The 21,628-nt window shown below is 60.8% G+C and overlaps 6 protein-coding genes across 6 annotated transcripts; all 6 read right to left on the bottom strand.

The window, feature by feature from the left end:
* Positions 1-2,126: 2,126 nt before the first annotated feature.
* LMXM_28_2520 (conserved hypothetical protein) lies at positions 2,127-4,049 on the bottom strand (the record flags this gene model as incomplete). The annotated part of the gene is made up of 1 exon (XM_003877047.1): positions 2,127-4,049. One exon carries the CDS (start codon positions 4,047-4,049, stop codon positions 2,127-2,129), a length of 1,923 nt encoding a protein of 640 aa, XP_003877096.1.
* Positions 4,050-6,825: 2,776 nt separating this feature from the next.
* LMXM_28_2510 (putative acyl-CoA dehydrogenase) lies at positions 6,826-8,715 on the bottom strand (the record flags this gene model as incomplete). The annotated part of the gene is made up of 1 exon (XM_003877046.1): positions 6,826-8,715. One exon carries the CDS (start codon positions 8,713-8,715, stop codon positions 6,826-6,828), a length of 1,890 nt encoding a protein of 629 aa, XP_003877095.1.
* Positions 8,716-12,544: 3,829 nt separating this feature from the next.
* LMXM_28_2500 (eukaryotic translation initiation factor,putative) lies at positions 12,545-13,594 on the bottom strand (the record flags this gene model as incomplete). Its single annotated transcript, XM_003877045.1, has 1 exon — positions 12,545-13,594. The coding sequence occupies one exon, from the start codon at positions 13,592-13,594 to the stop codon at positions 12,545-12,547; it is 1,050 nt and encodes a 349-aa protein (XP_003877094.1).
* Positions 13,595-14,454: 860 nt separating this feature from the next.
* LMXM_28_2490 (conserved hypothetical protein) lies at positions 14,455-16,002 on the bottom strand (the record flags this gene model as incomplete). The annotated part of the gene is made up of 1 exon (XM_003877044.1): positions 14,455-16,002. One exon carries the CDS (start codon positions 16,000-16,002, stop codon positions 14,455-14,457), a length of 1,548 nt encoding a protein of 515 aa, XP_003877093.1.
* A 1,781-nt stretch (positions 16,003-17,783) lies between these two features.
* Positions 17,784-18,695, bottom strand: LMXM_28_2480 (conserved hypothetical protein; the record flags this gene model as incomplete). Its single annotated transcript, XM_003877043.1, has 1 exon — positions 17,784-18,695. One exon carries the CDS (start codon positions 18,693-18,695, stop codon positions 17,784-17,786), a length of 912 nt encoding a protein of 303 aa, XP_003877092.1.
* Positions 18,696-19,478: 783 nt separating this feature from the next.
* Positions 19,479-20,357, bottom strand: LMXM_28_2470 (MRP protein-like protein; the record flags this gene model as incomplete). Its single annotated transcript, XM_003877042.1, has 1 exon — positions 19,479-20,357. One exon carries the CDS (start codon positions 20,355-20,357, stop codon positions 19,479-19,481), a length of 879 nt encoding a protein of 292 aa, XP_003877091.1.
* Between the last annotated feature and the right edge of the window lie 1,271 nt (positions 20,358-21,628).

Raw genomic sequence — 21,628 nt, 5'->3', positions numbered from 1 at the left:
GACTGCCACAGATGCGTCGGATAATTTCAGGCGGCAGCTGTCATCCCTGCCGTCGCCACGAGGCCCGCTGGCACCGCTGGCAGCGTTACCTGCGGCTTGCGACGTCGCACTCGCCGTCGTGCCCCTGCCATTGTCTGCGGCCACAGTGTCCTCCTCCCTTAGAAAAGGAAGGCCAGGCCCCGCTCTGTCGCGCCTCAGCGCCTCGTCCACACAGGAGGCGGCGGGCTGTCGCGCATTGGCCTCGCCCGCAAAAGGGCCCGCCGCACCGCTGCTGCGACCAGCACCTACGTGGAAGGGCACGGTAAACTGCCGTTGCCCTTCTTCACCCTCGTTCAGCCGAAGGGAGAGAAAACGAACGGCGCTGGTCCACGCTTGCGGGCGGCAGCAGTCGGTGTCGTGTGTAGAGCCCAACCATGACACCAAAAAACGTGCTCGAGGTCCTCGTATAGCAGGGTTCGTCGCGTGATGTTGAGCGACACCGGCGTCACACGCACGAAGACGCAGGAGACGTCTCCGCGAGTACATCGCCCCTTCAGCGCACCGCGTAAGCTTCTGCCTTCAACCACCGCTGCTCTGCTCCTTCTGCCGCTCTCTCTCTGTGTGCACCTACCGCTGCGAAGGCCAGTCTCGTCGTTGAAGGATGCGTCCCACCGACCCACCCTCACCTCCTTCCCCCTTTTTTTGGTCACACACACACACACCACAGGAAAGACGCGCCGCGAGGGACAGAGAGATGATGATGTGCTTGGTGCCAATGTAGTCGCGCGGTCCGCCTTGGCGCTGACGGGTTGGTGCCGCCGATAGAAGAGGCAAGCGTCTGTGCGTACCCCTGTGAATGAATGAGGCGGGTGTATTTTTTTTTGTGGATAAGTGTGCGCCGCCTCTCAGTGGGCATGGGAGTGGGAGTAGCTCACGTAGCGCTGCAGGGATCCGGAACCCCCGTGTGCTGACAACCGCGCCACGTTGCCACCGGCGCGTCCATGCACACAAGCAGCAAATATTTGCCCTCGCCTCGAGATAGAAGACACGGCCTGAACGAAATGAGCGAAACAAAGGGAAGCAACAGAGGAAGACGGCGGTGGCGACGGGGGAGAAGAGGAGGAGGAGGCAGACGATGAGAAGACCAAAGGCAACCCACCGAGCCGCGCGAGGAAGAAGGGGGTGCCGAGAATCGGGATAAAGGAAGGGAAACAGGCAGGCAGACAATGTCACCCCCTCCGTCCTGCCCCTCCATCGCCCTCTCTCCGCAGACCAGCACATCCAGCAGTGGGCAAGTGTGTCCGCCTACAAGTGCTGTCTCCCCTCTCACAGCGACGAGGGCATTAAGCAACGCAGGCGCCCCCACGTGCACGTGTTGCGAGTGCGTCCCGCCCATCCCTCTCTGGGGTGGCGAGGAGGGGTGGCGCATGGTTGTCTGTCGCGTGCCTGGGCGGAAACGGGTGTCCACATCAGAGAAAAAATGCGCACCCACGGCGATCCTTGCCGGCGCTGGGCATCGTCCCTCCTCTCGGTAGAATGCCACGGCGGCCACGCACGCACACGCAAGCTTCGCTGGCGCATTTCCATATGGGCGCTCCAAGGACAGCCTGCCGCAGCACCCTCACATCGGCCCATGCCGCTGCTGACGCGAAGGAAGGAAAAGGAAAGACTGTCCCACCCCCGCCTCCACCTCCGACGACGACGGCGAGGTGCTGCCACTCGTCCTCCCCTCCACCGAGGATCACCTATTGGGGGGGGGGGGGGGGGGCTTTTCATCCCTCTGTATGTGTGTATGTGTCAAGTTTTTCTTGCTTACAGTTACGCCCAGGCAGTCATTCCTCGTAGAAAGGCACACGCATCAAGCCAAGTCCGCGAGAGGAGCAGGGGGGCCACAGCGCATAGAGCAGAAGCCTCTCTCGCTCGCTGGAGATGCCCAGGGAGGACAAACATCAGCGACTTCCATCACATCCACCTCACATGTGCGCATGTCTGTGTGTGTGGGGGGGGGGAGTCCTCCATGCAACCTTTGATCGCACGTGTGCTGACACACAGACGGAGCCATCTGGATTTCGAGTGCGAGTGGCAAAGGGTGAGAAGAGCGACGGGTCCATCGGCAAGTGCTTCAAAAGCGAGCGCGTCTCTCCTGATCAGGAAGAGGGCGAACCAGACTCGGCAGCACGTCGCACCGCCTCCTCGAGCGACTGCGTCGGGAACACGTGCCGTGCGCCGTAGCGCTGCCGCAGGTGCTGAAGGGCCTCCTCACGGATGGGCAGCCGGGGCACGGAGGCCCATCGTACGGCAGGGCGTAGCTGGCACACCGCCACGCAGTCGGTGCCGTACACGGAGAGGTTCGGAAAGGCGATGCCGAGGTGGTCCATCGCGCGCTCCTCCGCTTCCTCCGTGTGAATAACCTCCACTGTAGGAGCCGATGTGGTTTTCTCGTCGCCATCTTGTGCAGCAGCCGACGACGGGTCGACGAAGGCCTCGTTCAACAGCTCCCGCACGAGGTCCGCAACCGTCAAGGACAGCTCTCGCACTTCACGAAGAACAACATACCAGCACGCCGCCTCCGACGGTGCCGCTGCGCCGCCGTAGCGCCGGAACACACGTGTCTCGGTAAGGTCACCAAAGTCGATGCAGAAGGCGATCTGGTCAGCCACATGTGCCGTCTCACGTGAGGCAAACTCGCGCAACCAGTTCGTGTCCTTGGCACTAAAGTCATTCGTCGCCGCCATCTCCACCACGTCCTCCGAGGTGAGGGCCTCGTCCGCGTCCTCTTCACCGCTGCTGCCGCGACTTTTCGAGCGGGAGTGCCCGACAGCGCCGTCGTCCTCACCCTCCTCGCGATCGATCTCCTCCACGGCCGGCTCGCCACGCTGCCGGCGGCCACTCTCGCCTCCATCCTCGGCCGACGACGCCCCGTCGCGCCTTCGCTTGTGGTGCTTCGCCGGTTCCTCCTTGATCCTCACTTCCTCCAGGCACCAAATGGATTGACGGGTGCAATGCGCGCAGTAGTGGCTGCACTTCCATCCTTGCGGCGATCCACCCAGCCGCGCTCGTGAGCCGCAGGTTCGGCACACCTCATCGTAGAATATCGTCGATGTGGCAGCGGCCTCTTTGGCAGCATTAGCCGCCGCCGTTGCCTTGGACCGCGCCATTGCAGCCGCAATCGTGGACGTCGATGACGACGGCGGCGGAGACGTAGATGAGGCCACCGCAGACGTTGGCCCCGTCGTAATGGCCGGCGTAGAGGACGTGTCTGGTCGGCTCAAGATCTCCTCCAGTCTCCCAGACACCGCATGGCTCTGCCCGTCCGCGGCGTCAGCGCCTTCACCATTGGCACCGGCTTCCGCCAGCAGCAGCTCCTGTTGGGTGTAGCCCATGTCCGTGGCGTGCCGATACTCGTCGGTGGCACGGCGAAACCGCTCAATTTTCTCGAGGGCGTCCTCGTCAGCGTAGCTTCCGATGTCGCCGATTGCGACCTGTGCCGGGTTCGCCGACCGCACGTAGCGAATCTGGAACTTGCTCTCCTTCCACGAAACCCGCTCAATGATGTCGTCGAGATTCACCTGCTTCGCCGCCTCGGGGTTCTGGAAGAACAAAATATCCTTCTTGAGGTGCAGCACGCGATCGGCGCGGTCGCCAGTGGACTCGTGTGACAGATTGCACTTCTCCGCCAAGGCGTGGACGACCATGCGGTCCAGTGAGGAGAGGCTCGGCAGCTCCAGCTCGTACTTGGACTTGTCCTCGATGAAGGCGAGCAGCAGGCGATGGTAGTGCCGCACAAAGCGCATTTGGTTTTCCTTTGCATGCAGCGCACTCGCCTCCGCCGTGGCCGCATCTGCGTCACTTGCCGTGTCCTTCTGGAAGTGAAGCGCCTCTGTAACGCCCAAGGAGGGGGAGGAAGGCGTCGGTTGCACCTTGGGTTGCGTGTGGCGGCTGGACGACGCCGAATCCTCAAGAGTCCGCCCCTTCTTCAGGACGGTCTTGCCGGTAGGATTGGCGGCACGATTGCGAATCGACTGCCGCGCGCTCTCCAGTATTGCACGCATGCTGGCACGTGCGTCCATCGCTGCAGCTATGGTGCCACCAACGCGGCTCGTATGGGCGTGCGAGTGGGGGGAGGTGGGGTGTCTAGTAGAGTCTGTGTAATCCGTATTCCTGCGCAAGGCGGTCCACAACTCGAATCATGTGGTAATCACAGGCGAGCGCAGACAAACGTAAGAGCAGGCGGGGACGAGAGAGAGAGTGAGTGAGGGAGGAGGAGATACGCCAACTCAAAGTTCGCTTTTACAAAGGCAGCGAGCCGGTGTGCTGACACACACACGCACGCAGGCACACGCACACGCCCAATTTGCACGCACCGGCAAAGAATGGCTTGGCGTGAAGCGAGGGAAGAGAAAGGAAAAACGGCCAAGAGGCGCGCAGCGCGGAGACAGGGGGTGGTCGTCTGATCACACACTCACGTGCAGAAAGACGCTCGTGAGATGAGCACCGAGACCCGACGCGACTGGGGGAGCAGACGTGATGTGTCTTCGAGCGTCCGCCTTCGCCAGCACGCACTATCGCTCGTGTTCCCTAGTGCGCACCCCACCCGCACAGGCACACACGGGGCCTGGAGAGAGAGGCATCGTTGATCGCTACTTCACCCACACACACCACCACCACCACCGCCACAGACATACATAAAACACAGGCACACTCAGAGAGATTCGTGAGTGAGTGAGCGAGAGGGGGAGAGAGGGAGGCCGAGAGGGAGTCGACGCCGCTGGACGTGCCCGATGCAAGACAGGGACGGAACAGAAGAAATTTCGAAAAGAAGGAAAAAAAGAAAGGGGAGTGGGTGAAAGGGGGAGGGGGGAGAGATCCGCCAGAGGACAGCAGCAGCAGCAGCACATACATGTGCGTGTGTATGTGTGTGTGTGTGTGGGTACGCGTGTGCATCGAGCTGAAACCCCCAGAGGCACCCCGAAGGCACCAACACGTGCGCATGCGTGCGCTTTCACACCGCTTGCATCGTATTGACTGAGTACAGAGACAGACAGGGAGATGCAAAACAAAGGTAGCGCGTACAATCGGAGAGAGTGGGGAGACACGTTCAAGAAAAACGAGAGAAGACAACATCACGGAGGGAGGGGGTAAGGTCATGAAGAAGCATTGCGGTTGAGCACCCCGGCGTGGGTGCGGGTATCTGAGATCAGGAGCAACGAGCCTCACCTCCCTCCCACCTCAGAGTCTTTGCATGATGAGGGAGGAGAAGGCACCAACCTACGCGATTACCCAGAGGAACCCTTACAGACACCCGCACAAACCCCAAGCACATCGGCAAGGGCGAGGCCGCGCGAGAAAAACACAGAAAAAAGAGGGCGGGTATGCGTTGAGTGCTGTACAAGGAGCAGCTCGTAAGAGAGGGGAAGGGGGAAAGCATAGGCACCACACAAGTTCACGCACAGGCACGCGCGCGGCCCGTATTGTGTGCCCAGGCACGCGCGCTCAAGTCGACAATCGTCACCGAGTAAAGGAAAACAGAAACAGAGAAGTAAAGGGCAGCCATCAAGAACGCATCCACCAACAACGCGCCCGCAGAAGCACAGAATAAAGAAAGAAACGCTCTTCGCATCCATGTGTCCATACGATGCCACGGAACATGAACTCAAACGCCACTCGACCGCCCACGGCCGGTCGCAGGCCCCGCCCGCCACCCTCCCATCCGCGTGGCGCGATGGCAGCCCTTGACAAGAAGTACGGCAACGCGCCGCCTCGGTGACCTGCCCGAGGTCCTTGCCTCATACTCCGCCCACCCTGCGCTTCGCAGGTCGCCTCGCAGTCAGCCGCATTATGTCGGCCGCCACCTGGTGCGTCTCCAGGAGCGGCACAGGCGCCACCACACCGGTGGGCCGTGTGAGCGTCGGGTGTGGCGTGCCTTCGAGTCACGCTGCCCGGTCATATGGACGCCACAGGCGTGTGCACGGTCGCGGGGCGCTCCGAGGCAGCACCACCCAGGGCCTCACCGCCGGCATCAGTAGCGATGCACCGCACTGGCCTCCCCAAGCCTCATGCGCGTGGCCCTGCCGCGACGAGAAGTGGGGTCCGGCAATTGGCAGGGCTGGGGGAGGAGGGAGGGGCTGCCTGGCTGCCGCCACACACACACACACACCACACGACACACACACGCAGAGAGAGTAGGGAGAGGAGGGGGGGGGGCGTACGCGGACACTCGGGCATTGCAACACGTCAGCAGAGGCGGCATCATCAGAGCCCCGTCATGAGCGTCGGAAATAAAATCACGCGAACATCCACATATCGTTCTTCAGCAAGAGAGAGGGGGGCCAGTCACACACGCGCGGAGGCGAAGAGAGCGGAACGTGTCGGCACAAACACACCCACAGCGGCTCGCTCTGTCGCGCGGGGTCTTCTGCGAGTGCCATCCGCAGGCATCGAGACCGAGAGAGGGCAACGCAACCAGAAAAAAAGAAACAGCGCGGAGAGGCGCAACCTCCCCCTCCCCCAAGGCGTGTGCTCGCGTGATGTCGCCGTGTGTGCACCTCGTAATGCTCTTCAGAGCGAGGTAGTGGAGGGATGGAGAGGGTGAGACATGCATGCGTGCCATCCTTCACGACGGCGACATCCGGAGTGTCTAAACAGGCACGTTAGTAGGGCGGAGGAGGGGCGAGGGACGGGGCACGCAAATAATCTGCAGGCGCGAGGATCGCTGGCTGCTGTGCCAAGAGGCTCACGAACGCACGCCACGCAGGAGACGTCTGGGAAGCAGGGAAGAAGCGTCCACGCACGGCCACCTCACCCCTCCCGACAGCAGCAGCTACGCAGCGTATGTGTGCCACGTGATCAGATGTCCCAGTTCTCCTCCTTGTACCTGCACAGCGTCGGCTCCGCCAGCATGATCCTCTTGTGTGCCTCAGCGCGCGGCAGAATGCGCGTGAACACGTACTCGCACGTGTCCAGCTTCGTCTGGTAGAACCCGTCCGCGTCCTGCCCGGCTGCCACCCTGCGCTGGGCCACCTCCGCCATCCGTAGCCAGTAGTATCCAAGGGTCATGTATCCCGTGTACATCAGGAAGTCCTCCGACGACGCGGCGGCGGCGTCGCGGTTTTTCAACGCCATGAGTCCGATCCGGGTCGTCACAATCCGCCACTGCTTCTGCATCAGCCACAGCTGTCGCCCGTACCGCCCCAGTGCGCCGGTCGACAGCATGTGCGCCCACGCAAGCTTGCTCACGCGCTTCCCGAACCGCTTTGCCTGGTTGCCGCCCTTCGTGCTCAGCACCTTGCGTCCAATGAAGTCCAGTGCCTGCACGCCCGTCGTGCCCTCGTAGATGGTCCCGATGCGCGAGTCGCGCAGGATCTGCTCCATTCCGTTGCCCTTAATATACCCGTGCCCGCCCCACACTTGCAGCAACCGGCTCGCTGCCTCCACCCCCCACTCCGTCACACACGCCTTCGCGATCGGTGTGTAGAAGCCGATCTCGTGGTCTAGCGCCTCCGCAGTTGCAGCGTCCGGCGCAGCGGCGTGGAGGTCCAGCAGCCGCCCAACGTCCAGCAGCAGCGCGCGCCCGCCCTCCGCAATAGCCTTCGCAAACAGCACATTCTGCCGCACGTTCGCGTGGCAGATGATCCGGTCCGCCACCATCTCCGGTTCCTTTGTGCCGCCAAGCGCGCGCATAGACCGCCGCTCGCGCGCGTACCGCAGCCCGTTCTGGAACGCAAGCTCCGCGTGGCAGATGCCCTCCAGCGCGCACCCGACTCGCGCGGCGTTCATGAATGTAAACATCTGCTTCATCCCGGCACTCGGCTCGCCGATCAGATACCCCACAGAGTTCTGGAAGCTCAGCTGGCACGTCGAGCTGCCCTTGATCCCCATCTTCTTCTCCAGCGCAATGCACTCCACATTCCTCGCAGCCTCCAGTGACCCGTCATCGTTCACAACATGCCGCGGCACAAGGAATAGCGACAGCCCCTTCGTCGACGGCAGCGAGTTCGGCAGCCGCGCAAGCACAACGTGAATAATATTGTCCGTCAGGTCGTGGTCACCGGCGGAAATAAAGATCTTCGTCCCGGAGATGCGGTACGACTTGCCGTCGCCGGATGGCTCCGCCTTCGTCTTCACTTGTGACAGGTCCGTCCCGCACTGCGGCTCCGTCAGACACATCGTCCCGCTCCACTCACCACTCACCAGCTTGGGCAGGTACTGGTCCTTCATCTCGTCGCTTGCCCATGACATGAGAGTGCGGCAGGCACCCAGAGAGAGCCCAGGATACATGCTGAACCCCCAATTCGCTGTCGCTATCATTTCACGTGTCGTGAACCCGACCGACAGGGGCAGCCCCTGCCCGCCGTACTTCTCGGCCTCATTAATACCGGTCCAGCCGCCCGCCGTGAGCGCCTGGTACGCCTCCTTGAAGCCATTGGGCGTCGTCACGTTGCCGTCCTTCAGCACGCAGCCCTCACTGTCGCTGGACTCGTACAACGGGAACAACGTCTGCACCGCAAGCTTCGAGCTCTCCTCCAGCAGCGCATCCATCAGCTCCTTCGTGACCACGCTGTCAGAGCCACAAGCGGGGCTCTTGCCCAGATTCTTGTAGTGGTCGTACATGGCGAAAACCTCCTCGTACAGGAACTGCACGTCGCGGATGCGCGGTTGGTAGGTGAGGCTGCGCGCAGCCATCGTCGCGGCAGCGGCGTGGGAGGCCGCTGCCGACGAGCAAACGCGACGGAGCATGATGAGGGAGGGAGGGAGACGGATACGAGATCGAGGGAGCGAAGGATTGCGTTCCACGAGTGAGCAAATAACAAAGGAAAGGAATGAGCAAGATAACGTCTGGGATAGGCACGACGGAGGAAGCCCTTCTGCGTGCTGACTTCTCCGCGTGTCAGGAGACAGAGGGTGATGGTGGGAGTCCGTGAAAAGAAACGCGTGTGCGTGTGCGTGTGCGTGTGTGTGTGTGTCACAAACAAGAGTTGAGTGAAAGGGGATGGCGGTGGTGGTGCGGACGGCGTGTGAGAGAGAGAGAGGGGTCAAGCGGCACCATTGCACACAAGAGAAACCACGTGTAACAACGCGCAGGGAGGGAGGGATGGCAGGAGTAGAGGTGTACGGGATCGCAGCTGGGGTGCCTCTTACGCATGCACGCCTGTGCCCACAAATCCCTCTGCACCGCTGTGCAAACGGATAAAGAGAGCCCAGTCACACGCAGCATCACTGCGAAGTGAGAAGCACTTGGGGAAGGTGAATGACGGAAAAGGAGGGCGAGCAGCAAGAGAGCAGGCAGGGCTGACATCGCACACATGGGACACCGCGTCACGCCAGGGGCACACGTCAGCTCACACATTGCACGTCATGGCACCCACACACCCACACACGCAGAGAGGTCAGTTCGAACCCCAGGTCTGCTCCTCTCGGAGGTAGAGAGCGCAGCCCGCTGTGAGGAGGAAGGAGAGGGCGACGGACATGTGGTGGCTGCTGGGAAATGCTGCAGATCTCCTGGCCATCATCGCTTGGCTTCCCTCCCTCTCAGCCGCTCCCGCCTTCGGGGCCTACCTAGTACGGCACTGAAGAGAGTCTCGCTCCCACCCCCCGTTCGCTTGTCTTTCCCGCACGCACACGCACACGCACACACATCGTTGATCACATGTTACGGATTATTATTTCTTTCTGTTAGTGTTCAAAGAAACAAGATTGAAGAGGTGGACTTGATGAGGTGGGCCGGGGGGAGGGGGGAATGTGTCCTTGCGTGTGGGCGCACCTCCCCGCCCGCCTCCCCTCTCCTCGGTACTATTTCGCCTCCCTGCAGCTCCTCGCTCTGTTTTTTTTTGTCCGTTGCCGTCAACGTGGGCCCTCATGATGCGAGCCACCGCACCGTGGTATTCAGGGTGCGGTACCTACTCTTTATGTGGGGAGGCCAAAGCAGCCTGCACAGCCTGCCCTCGGCTACAGTTGCGGGGACTCTTGGTGTCCGCGGAGAGGACTGAGCTGGCGCTGTGCGCAAGAGACACGCGGGCATGAGATAATCAGGTCAGGGCCAGCTCACTACGAAAATCGTGTCGATCATTCAACAACTGGACACAAACACACACACACAACCACTGCCATTTTCCTTGTCTCTACCTTTAGCTACGTTGCGGTGATGTTGAGCGTGATCCTGGACCTCGCTTGCGCTGTGAGGCAGTGGCGTTGCACTGGACTAAACGACGCCACGCGGCGCTGCTGGGTCCGGTTCCCTGACATAGATGCAGCGCAACAGAGGCAGGAGAGCTGTGGTTGTGTCTGCGAGTACACCGGTTGACGTGTTCGTGGCAGAATGGACACGTTCAAAAATAAAGTTTAAACAGCTGTTCAAGTCGGAAAGGCAAGACCAACACACACACACACAGAGACAGAGAATGTGTGAAGAAAAAGAGGGACGCCGAGAACCATATGTCGTGTGGTCTGCCCTCCCCCTCCCCTCTCACACCCTCTCACATCCCCCGACGCACACACACACATTCACATTCACATTCACATCCGAGCAACGGACACACTAAAGAAAGATAAACAAAGAAGTGGCACAGAGACACATGCCGAGATGACGAAAGCTGAGCACACCCAGGAGGAGAAGGGGGAGGGGGAGGGCGAAATGGGTGGGCGACATCGCAGGCGTGCGAGGACAAACAACGCTCGAATCACCCGCTACCGTGCACCCGGCAGCACACACAGACACAGACACGCACACGCACACGCACTCGTAAAGACAGCAACCACAACAGGAACAAGCATCAGTTGACGGGCACGAGGAGAAGCTTGAGTGCGATGAACGCACGACGTGGGAGAGAGCGAGGAATACGTCGCTACTGCTGTGCGTCTTATGGGCCATCGCCTTCACAATAGATATATATAATAATAGATAACACATGCGAGGGAAAGCAAAGCCTGGAAAGAGCGGAGCAAGACGATGTGTTGTTTACAGTCGCGACGAATACGCGAGATAGAGGCCAGCAGGCGGAGAGGGAGGGGGAGGTTGTGATCGGTAGACACAGACACAAGAGCACCACAAGGAGATGAGGGTCCACATGAAACAGAAGGGATAGAAAGCGCTCAAGGAAGATGAGAGGAGCGCCACAGAGAGAAAGAAAAATGCATGCGTGCGTGTGCGCCTGTACGTGCGCGTGGTTAGCCAATGTATGCATCCGTGCGTCTGTGTCTGCGGTGCTGTTCACCCCACCTCAGTGGCCCACAAGCCTCTGTCGCTCAGCACCCTTTTTTTCTGGTTGCCTGTGCTCCCTTTGCCCACGGCTCGCTGCGCCCCTCTCCCGGCTCCTCACGCATCGTCGCCGTGGCTCGCCGAACAAGGCAAATACTTGGCTGTGCGAGTAAAGGAAAGAGATGGGAGAGGGCCGCACGCGTGCAGAGGGTGCACACCCCATCTTTTCGGTAGAGACTGCGGCAGGTGAAGGTGTGTGGTGGGGAGGGGAGTCGAGCGGGGCATTTCGCTCACACACACATAAACACATGCATACACATAGATAGATACGCCGCCTGGCGTGCTTTCCCGTCCGGTCAGACCCTTCTCATGTGCCATCTCTCCCTCTTCGGACGTCATCCCGGTACCCCCCCCTCCCCTCCCTCAATGTTCCTCCCGTGTCACGAAACACAGAACGCAGCATCCGCTCTCGTTTTCCTTTCCTTCCGCTCTCTCAGAAGCAACGGGCACGCACACACCACGACGCACCACACAATCATCCCCCACTGAGTTAAAGGGAGAGGGAGCGGACGACGACGATGCGGTGCACGCCTACTTCCTTCAGTTCCTCAGCTGTGTGTGCCTGTGCCTGGGCCTGTGCCTATGCCCGTGTGTGTGTGTGTGTGTGTGTGTGTGTCTGGGGGAGGAGAGGGAGATGTAGCGTGTCTTCGCCACATTTTTAGAGGCATTTTTCTTTTGTTTTTTTTCTTCGCACAAGGTTTGTGAATCGACGCGTCGCTCAGGCGACACACGCACGGGCCTCGATATCTCTGCATCCGGCGGCGCAGAAGCAGGCAAGGAGGAGAAGATACGCACGCCTCTGCGACACCACTTCAAGCCGCAGCCATAAAAATGAGCGGACCCGCTAGGACGACAAACTCCATCGCGGCACGCGCGCAGCCCCCACCATTGGAACAGCGGTGGCTGCTTCAACAAAACAAAACAAAACAGAAGAAACAGAGAGAGAGGCTTGCAGACACACGGATGTAGAAGGGAGGGGGAGAGAGCAAAGCGAGCTCGGCAAACACCGTGTGTGCGATGGAGGGAGGAAGGCACAGAAGGACAGCGAGAGGGGGAGGAGGAGGGGGAGGAGGAAGAAGAGGGGGGGGAGTGACCATGGTGAACCTTTTGTTGCCTCCGTTCCGCCAGAAGAGCGACTCTGACAGTCCTCCCCGGTGCGAAAACGCAAAGAAAAACATGCACGCAGATACGCATACTCCTGCTAGACCACCACGTACTCCCCACACACCCGCCCTCTCCGGCTCCCCTCACTGCCACCCTTCTCGCGATCCTTCTTCCCTCGTCTCCCTATGTCGTTCGCGCCTCCTTCGACTAGAAGGTGTGATCGGGCGAGATCTTCGTCTTGCCCTTCATGCGGGCGGCAAGGCTATTCGTAGCGGCCTGCTTTTGGTGGTGGGAGTAGTACTCCAGCTTCTGCATCGCCTTGGCACCAATAATCTTGCTGAGCGTGTCACGCACGCTATTCGCAAAGGCCTTCAGCTTGCCCACCTCCGAGTGAGCCGTCCAGAGCTGCAGTGTGACAGGTTTGTTGGGCCGCACCTTCAGCATGATACCGTTCAACGTCGTGCTGCACTCATGAAAGCTCTCGCCGACGGCGCCGACGAGCATAGCCATGAAGACGTCATCGAGAACTTGCTTGTCGCTCAAGCCGGAGCGGTCGCGGTCGAAAACAACGATGCTGATGGTGCCACCCTTCTTGTTGCGCGGGTGCTCCCACTCGGGCTTGATATCCTTACGGAACCACGAGTACGTGTAGACAGTCGGAAGCCCCGAAGGCGCCGGCAGGTACCGCCACAGTCGCCAGAAGCTCTCCACGTCGCCGACGTTGGAGACGAAAATGGGCTCGAAGGACATGGTGCTGGTGGGGGAGCTATGAGACGCCGTATTGCTGCTACCTTGGTGGTCATCGGCGTAGAGGTCCCACGAGGCGTGCAGCGGGATGGCGCTCGAGGTCGCCTTGGCAGCCGTGTTGTGGCAGCCGAACAGCTTCGGCAGTTTGCTCTCCGACCAATCCGTCGGCTGCGCCTCCGGCAGCCAGTCCAGCTGAGAGTCCTCGTTCTCATCTGCCTCCCTCTTTGCAGCACCCGCAGCAGCGGCAGAGTTGGGCAGCGAACTGGCCGGGCGCTCCGTCAGCGGCGACACAGTCGTCTTTCCGTCCTCGGTGGCCGTCTTGGGGTCGACGTGCGTCGATGTCGCGGGCATCTGCTTCGGGCCGCCAGGCACGAACGGCTCTGCGGCCGCGCTTAGTTTAGTCGCCAGCTGTATCGACGGCGGCTTGGCGACCGCAGCCGCCGAGGACGACTTTGGCTCTCCTTTCGCGTCGCTTTTCGGTGGTATGTATGCTGCGGCAGACGGGTTCATCGTTCTCTTCCCTCTGTGCCTAAACGCTGGTGGAAGGGGGGTCACACGTGTGACTGGGAGTGGGGTAGAAGGCACGTGGGGTGGGGTGGGGCCGAGACTTGATGGTGAAAAGGGGGCGAGGAGAAGCCGGTGGAGGGATGTCCTAACGTTCTCCGTGCTACTCCTTTGTTTTTTTCTTCTGTTCTGTGGGGTATTTCACTGTGCCGCGGTTGGCAAGCGTGTTGGCGTGTATGCGCATCAAAGGGAGGGATGGGGAAGAGAGGTAAGGTAGCATGTGCGTGTGTGTGACGGGAGTGTGGTGGTGCGGCGTCCCCGACTGAGGAGATACGCCCGTTCCTGTGACTGTTTCTGCTGACGGATGAGCACACAAACACAGAGAGAGAGAGACGAAAACCACACCTACGTACACGTAGGTCCCCTTGTGCCCGCAGGGCCATGACTGGGTTCGCCCCATCACCTCCCCACTGCTCGCCCTGCACCGGCGCATCGATCCGGGAGAGGGGGGAGGGACAAGCCGGCTGACTTGAACAGAACCAGCCAACCAAAAAAGTAGCGGAAGGGAGGAGGTGAACGGTATTCGGTCCCTGGCCACACACACACACACACACGACGATGGCGCACGTACGTGAGCCCGCACGAAGGAGTGCGCGCGCGTAGTTCTGCCGACGAAAAAAAAAGAAAACATGTTTTAAACGCTTTACGCTTATCGCCGGTCAGAGTGAATACGTGTGTGATGGGAGACACACCCACGTGCACACAGGCGCCGGCTAGCCAGCACTCTATACAACGCCCCAGTACCCAACCGAAAAAGAAAGCCGTGGTAAACCATAGAGGAATGATTAGGAAGGGAAACAAAGACGTCACAAATCGGTCACGACGCCGTCAATGACGATCGGTGAGTCGCGAGGGCGGTAGATGCTTTGGTAGATGCGCTGGAAGCGGCGCAGGTCACGCTCCATGCGCTGGACAAACTCGGCTGGGCTGATCACCTCGTTGGTCAGCTGCTCCAGCAGCGGCTTGGCAGCGCCGATGAAGCGGCCCGCCTCGACGCTTATCTTCGGGTCCAAGTCATCAGCCTCGCAGCAGCGCAACAGCTGCTCCACCACAGCAACAATGATTGCCTCGTCGAGCTCAGCCTCCTCTTCGTCCTCCTCGTCGCTGAAGTCACGGAAGTCACCACAGTCCTCAGCCTCTGCCTGCACCGGTAAGTCCGCGTCTGCATCCTCGTCGTCGTCTGCGGCAGCTGTGCCTGCGGAGTTGGCCGTCTGGCCAGCCCTCGTCGTGGATGGAGCATCATGATTGTGCGCGTCATGATCACCATCATCGGCCTGCTCGTCCCCCTCGGTTACAGCAGCGGCGGCAGGCGGTGCTGCGTCCTCGCCTTGATCTGCGCACCCCTCCCCCGCATCTTCCTCATCCCCCTCTGCCCAGTCCTCGAGCAAGTCGCGCTCGTCCAAGGTAAGCTCGTATCCGCAACGCGTTCGCAGAGCACGCACTGTCCTGCCGTTTTCCTCGAACACCGGGTACACGTCGAGCTCCTCCTCCACTTCCACCTCGACGCTGTCACTGCCGTCGTCACGCTGCCCGCTTTGAGGGTGGTCAACATGCAGCTCTGAGGAAGAAGACCCATCTTGTGGGGCCGACTCGGCTGCCGCTGCTGAGTTCGCCGCTGCAGACTCGCCGCCAGTCATAGCCGCAGCAGCGCTCTTGGGTGACGACTGAACCGTGTCACCGGCAGACGCCGGCACTTCACGGAAGCGCTTGCGTCGCGACTGGAGCACAAAGTCAGCAGCCGGCAGTCCCCGACGCAGAAGGAGAGGCAGCTCGTCTGCGGCTGAGGAGGCGGCATCTGGGCCACCGCTGAGAAGACAAGAGGACGCAGCCACCGCCACAGCGCCCTCCCACAACTCTGGTGCTGTCACCTCTCTCACCCGCATCCCCTCATCGGTGGTGAACGAGGCAGAGGCACCACCGACTAGTCCACTCAGCACGTCCTCTTCAAAGGAGAAGCCGTCAGCGTCCCCTTTGGCGTCCAACAGGGATGTCTGAGCGTCCGAAATCCCCGCTGCTGTCACTTCCGCCGCCTCTGTTTGCAATTTCGCGAGCGCATCCGCCGAGACGGCAATGGCGTGGTCATCACACAGCACCTCCGCTACACCGCTCGCAGGCTGTGTCGCTCTGCGGCCCTCGCCGTCGCCATCACCGCCCACGTCATCCTCGTCGCTGTACAAAAACACCATCTTTGTGCGCCGCGGTGGTGCCGCGGCGGGAGGAGATGCAGGCGCGGGTGCACTGGGCGCGTCGAGCGCGGTCGACGATGCTAACGAGGACCCCTGCGCCGGTCTGTGGCCGCCCTCCTCCACGTCTGACAGGCCAACGCCCGCAATAAGCTCTTGCACAGGATCCATTTGAATGTGTGTATGTGCTTTGGCTGTTCAGCTAGTGTTCTGGAGTGAGTGCACGCCCGCTCATGGTACAAGCGGAAGCGGAGCGGGAACGACGATGGCAGGCGCAGGCGCAGAGAGAAAACGAGAGACATGCCGCACTCGTGCATACGCATGCGAAAAGAGTGTGGGATAGAGAGAGAGAGAGATGTGTGCGCAGAGAAGTGCGCCCCGCCCACTCAGAGCTGCGGCGACTACAGCGACAGGAAAAGCGGAAGAGTGGGTGGAAAGACGACGGTCCCCCGCTCACTCCACTCATCTGGAGCGTACTGCGCAGCCGGCCGTTTCTCCTCCTCCCCCCCCGTTGCGCTTGATGGATTTGTGCGCAACGTCGTGCACAAGTCCTCTTTCAGTTCGTTTTTTCTTTCTTTTCGTGTGTATGTCACTTGCTCGGTTGATTGAGGGTTGGGAGCGGACAGCCCCCCCCCCCGCGCGCGAAGTGCGATCACACACGCCGTGGAGTCACCCCCACCTCCTCCACACGGGGCATCGCCGGGACCTCGCGTCACGGCGTGCTCTTCTCCTCTGCGCATCATGACGGCCGCCCACACAGAGAGAGAGAGAGACACAGCGTTGCAAAGACTTGGAGGAGGGTTGTGGTGGTCGCGGTTTAACCTTTTTCTTTCGACTGCTTTATCGATGCATACACGTGTACATCTGCGCATATCCATCGATAGATAGATAGACGTGTGTGCGTGCGTGCATGGAGATAGCCTTTACTTGTTCTCCCTATCACACACGCCCGCACGCACGCACGCAGAGAGAGAGATTGATGGGCAAGGCTCGCACGTGAAGAGATGACCGATGGGCGGGAGTAGGGGGAGGGGGACCGCAGAAGACGCGGTGTGCTGCCCACGACGAGGAAGGCCGAGGGAGTGAGAAACGGGGCGAGAAACGAAGACATACCACAATGGTGTTGTCTCACCCACCATCCCCCCTCCCCAACGTCCCTCCGCACCTCATCACTGCACACGACACATGCACTCGGCACCCACACACCATCACTGTCAGCTCTCCGCCGTTTCTCACCTCTCGCGCGCGCGTGTATGTGTATGTGTGTGTGTGTGTGCGTGTGGGGCTTTTGGGTTCGGCGCTGCGCTGCTGCCGCTTTCTTCCTTCCAGCGCCAAATGACCGGAGAGGAGCGGCGCACAGGGCGTGCGATGAAATACCACGCGGACCGCAGCCCGCGTACCCACTTAAGGGGGGAAGGGGGAGAAGAGAAACGGGGACGGAAGTAGAGTCCGGCAAGAATGGGACAAGGAAAAAGGGAGGGGAGGGGAGGGCAGTGTTGGCGGCGGTGGTCAGACCCTACAGGACAGCGACGCCATCTCAAGTACACACACACGCACACACAAGCGCACAGACATATATATTATGCTACGGACATCAGGAAATCTACGCACAAACACGCACACGCGTGCACACCTGTGGGCGCACCCGACCAGGAAAGCAGTGATGGAAAAAGCATGGAGAGAAAAAGATGAGGCGCGGAGGGGAAAAGGGGGTTAGATGCCCGGCGCACCATTTGCCGGCGCCCTGCATCCTCTTTGCACCCCCTCTCACCTGGACTCTGCTATCAGAGCCACTGCCACCCCGGCATCTTGCATGTTCCCCGCCTCCACCACCGACAGCTCAGGCGCACACGCACACGCGTGCTCACTCCAGCGTTGACGCCTCGTCCCCCTCTTAAGCCCTCCCCCACTCCGAGTCGCGCACTCCCCACCACCGAGCACAAGTGCGGACATTACACCGACACATCGACGGCGGTATCGCGGAAGTCGCCGTACTTGGGCTCGACGGGGTTATCGGCACCCTTCAGATCTTGGGCCGCACGCATCCGGCGACGCTCCATGAACGCACTGACCATTGCGCAAACCTCTGCCAACACCATGATCAGTAGCAAGCCGGCGAAGATGAAAGAAACGGTGAAGGAGGTGATTACGCCGCTGGAAAGGATGACACCGTGGTTGTCCTCTCCGCTCGACAACCCCTCAGAGGAGCCGGAGGAGCTGACGTTTGCCGTCACTGTCGCAGGTGCCACCTCCACTGCGGTCGTTTGGTCGTCCTGCTGCGCTGCGAGTTGCCCGGCCGCCCTATACGACGGCGACACCAGCTGTTTGCGCTGGTGACTCGGCGACGAGCTCGATGCCTTGCTGAGCTGCTCCAGCAAAGGCGCTGCCTCTCCATTTGCGAGAGGGCTGCACAGGAGCTGCCCGGACAAGGTTGTTGGCATCATGTGCAGCTGACCAGCCGGAGGGATCGCAGCAGTACCCATAGCAACGACGCCGGACGAGGAGGCACGAACGTGTTCTGCGTCCTCGTGCACACGTTCCGCCGCCAACGCCGGCGTGAGCTTCATTTGCGAAGCCTTGTTGAGAGGATACGCCTGATTGGGCAACTCGTACTTGGGGGACGCGCTCACCATCACGTGCGACGGGCTACCTGTGCCCGCAGCTGAGTCCGGCGGCACACTCCAGATCGGCTTCACCACCGCAGCCATCGCCGGAATCGCCGCAAATCGGCGTCCGTTTTCGAAGCTCGTGTGCGCGATGGCAGGGATGCACACCGCTGACGTGCAGCAGAGTGCCGCCATCACAATCATCGTCAGCACCACGCCAGCCGACGCCGCCCTCACCGATTTGCTGTGATGGGTCATCGCAAAGACAGGCGGTGCGCGCCTCCCTCTCTGACTGCAACAGGCGTGTCAAGGTCGATGGGCGCCTCGTCCAGAATAACGCAGAAACGGGGCGGGGGGTGGGGTGCGTATGTGTGTGTGGAAGGGGGAGGGGGAAGGGGATAAATGAGGGAAGAGGAGGCGCTGCACACACGTCCACAGGCAAGGCACACGGAGAGGAGAGAGAAGGGCACGACGAGGGCGAGTAGGGAGCGGTGGCAGCGCGCAGACTAGGATTGCAAAAGAAGGGAGAGAGGCAGAACGATGCCGTCTCCCTGTCTCTCGCCCAGGCAGACGCGGATGATGGCGATGAAGATAAGGACTCCTCGCTGGGCGTGGCTCGAGCGTGATGAGGGGGGGAGGGGGGCACAGCGGAGGCAATGAAAGAGAGAGAAGCGAACTGGGACGCGATGAGGCAGGGCAGCAAGGAGAGGAGGCAGGAGAGGTGGGAGAGAGATGCAGAGAGGGAGACGGAAGAGTCATCATCGCCACAGAGGGTGAGAGAAGAAGAGGGAGGAAGGAGAAGAGAGAGAGCCCCATGACACGATGGTCAGCGTTCCCCTTCTCTCCCACCCCACACCCCACACCTCACACACACACACCGGCTCGCACCCTCCTCATTCACACAAGGATAAGCCCCAGCGTGCCGATGATAAGCGGGGAGGGGGAGGAGTGCAGCCAACCAACAGAGTGGCCTCTTCTGTGCAAAACTCGGCGTCGCCTTTTTCGCTGTTTTGGTTCCTGCTCCGTCGCACTGCACGTCTTTCACTCGAATACGATAGTCGGCTCGGGGGCAGGAGCGCGTTGACGGTCATCCTTCCCGCTGCCGTCGCCAGCCTTGTTCCTCTCGCTCTCGCCCAACGCCGCGTGGATGCGCTCGGCAAGCTCGTAGTACGGCTTCGCCGCCTCCAACGTCGCGTCTCCGCGCAGTGCTGGGGGTACGCCCTCGTCGGTGTCCTGCATAATGCGGCTCACGAACGGGATTTCACCCAGAAACGGCACTCCCAGCTCCTCCGCCGCGCGTGCCACGCCGCCGCGGCCGAAGATGTAATGCCGCTTGTCACAGCTATCGCACTTAAAGTAGCTCATGTTCTCCACAAGCCCCAGCACCGGCGCGTTGACGGCCGCGAACATGTCGATGCCGCGCCGCACATCGATGAGTGCCACCTTCTGCGGCGTCGAGACAATCACGGCGCCAGAGAGCATGACCTCCTGCGTGATCGTGAGATGCACATCGTTGGTGCCGGGTGGCATGTCGATGAGGAGGTAGTCTAATTCCTCCCAATCCGTTTGGAAGAGCAGGGCGCGGATGTACTTGTTCACCATCGGCCCGCGCACGGCGATGGCCTCGTCATACGGGACAATGAGCCCCATGCTCATCACCCTCACGCCGAAGTTCATGGGAGGACCGAAACGATCGCTGCCGGCGACGCGGTACGTCTCGACCTGGGAGCTTTCCACCCCCATCATCGTAGGGATGGACGGCCCTGTTATGTCTGCGTCGACGAGGCCGACGCTGTGTCCCATGTTCTTCAGCGCAAGAGCGACATTGACTGAGGTGGTGGACTTGCCAACACCGCCCTTGGCGCTGCAGATGGTGATGACACGCTTGATGCCCGGCACCGAAACACGGGAGAAGCGCATAGTTGGCTGGCAGAGAGCGCACAGGGCGTACACACAAGCACAATTGCCAGATATGTAGATAGGGTGGGAAGAGTAGCCCAGGCACTCGAGATGGAGCACAGCACCCAGTCGAGCAGGGGGAGAAGCAGGTGGCGTGCTTAGTGGGCGACTAAGACGTCAAGTGGAAGAGAGAGGGAATGGCTGCACGCCGCACCCTGTACGCCGTCAGTGCCGTTGTGTGATGATGGTGTTGCTAAAGGATCCGCCAGAAAAGGAAAGATAAGCGCCAAGAGATGGACAGAGAGGGGTGGCAGCGGCGGTGGTGTGCATGTGTGTGTGTGTGTGTGTCCCTGTGCGCTCGATGTATGTGGCGAAGTGTTGTGATATCAGCTCGATAAGATGAGAGTGAGAAAAGGAGAGGAGTGCAGCAGTGGTGGACCTCTGACGGTGGGCAATCCTCAGCTCGTGCGGGGTGTGGAAGGGTAGGGGGGCTTGGTTGCCATCGGTGCCGTCATGCGCACCCTCACCCACGTACACACGGGAGCATCGCTGGCAGGCGCAAAGAGAAAGGGGGAAGGGGGAGGAGGAGGCAGATAAAGAGGTGCAGCCGAATGAAGTGGGCATGCGTACACACACACACATACGTAGATGCATACATACGTCGCCTCGCCGAAAGCATGACGCACTGGCTGCGACGAAGCTGTGCCTGCTGGTGCGCAACAGTACTCCACAGTGCTGCAACACGCACAAAGAAAGAGAGTGCTCGGACGGACAACTGGAGAGCAACGGACACTCTCGCCGTCCCAACGCCTCTTGCCTCTGCCCCGGAAAGCATGTGTGTGGTGGAGCAGACACGTCTGCGGTGCCCCTCCTACCTCCGCCGCCCCCCCCCCCAGACTCGTCCACCATGCCGACTGCATGTCCGTACCACTGAGTCGGTCCGACCTCTCTCGCACGGATGGTCCCGCTCTCCATCCCGTCGGCGAGTGACTCGAGCCACACTGCCGAAAGAGTCGGGCAAAAAGAAAGGAGGGGGAGAGAGTCCGGGTGGGGACCTCAACAGATACGTGGCACGCGGAGAGCGAGGACGGCACACACACACACATGTCTGTCTGTCTACGTGTGTGTGTGTGTGTGCGTGCGTGAGTGCGTGCGTCGGGAGAGACGAGGAGGGCGGAGCGAAGCACGGCCATGATGTCGAGATATGCGAACCAAAAGAGGAAACGACTAAAGAAGGGGCAATAAACTACACACGCTCAAGGCACACGGGCACACACGCACGCACAAGAGAG

The sequence above is a fragment of the Leishmania mexicana genome, chromosome 28 (assembly GCF_000234665.1).
Source record: "Leishmania mexicana MHOM/GT/2001/U1103 complete genome, chromosome 28".
In the NCBI taxonomy this organism is placed as follows: Eukaryota; Euglenozoa; class Kinetoplastea; order Trypanosomatida; family Trypanosomatidae; genus Leishmania; species Leishmania mexicana.
This window is presented reverse-complemented; position numbering and strand designations above follow the sequence as displayed.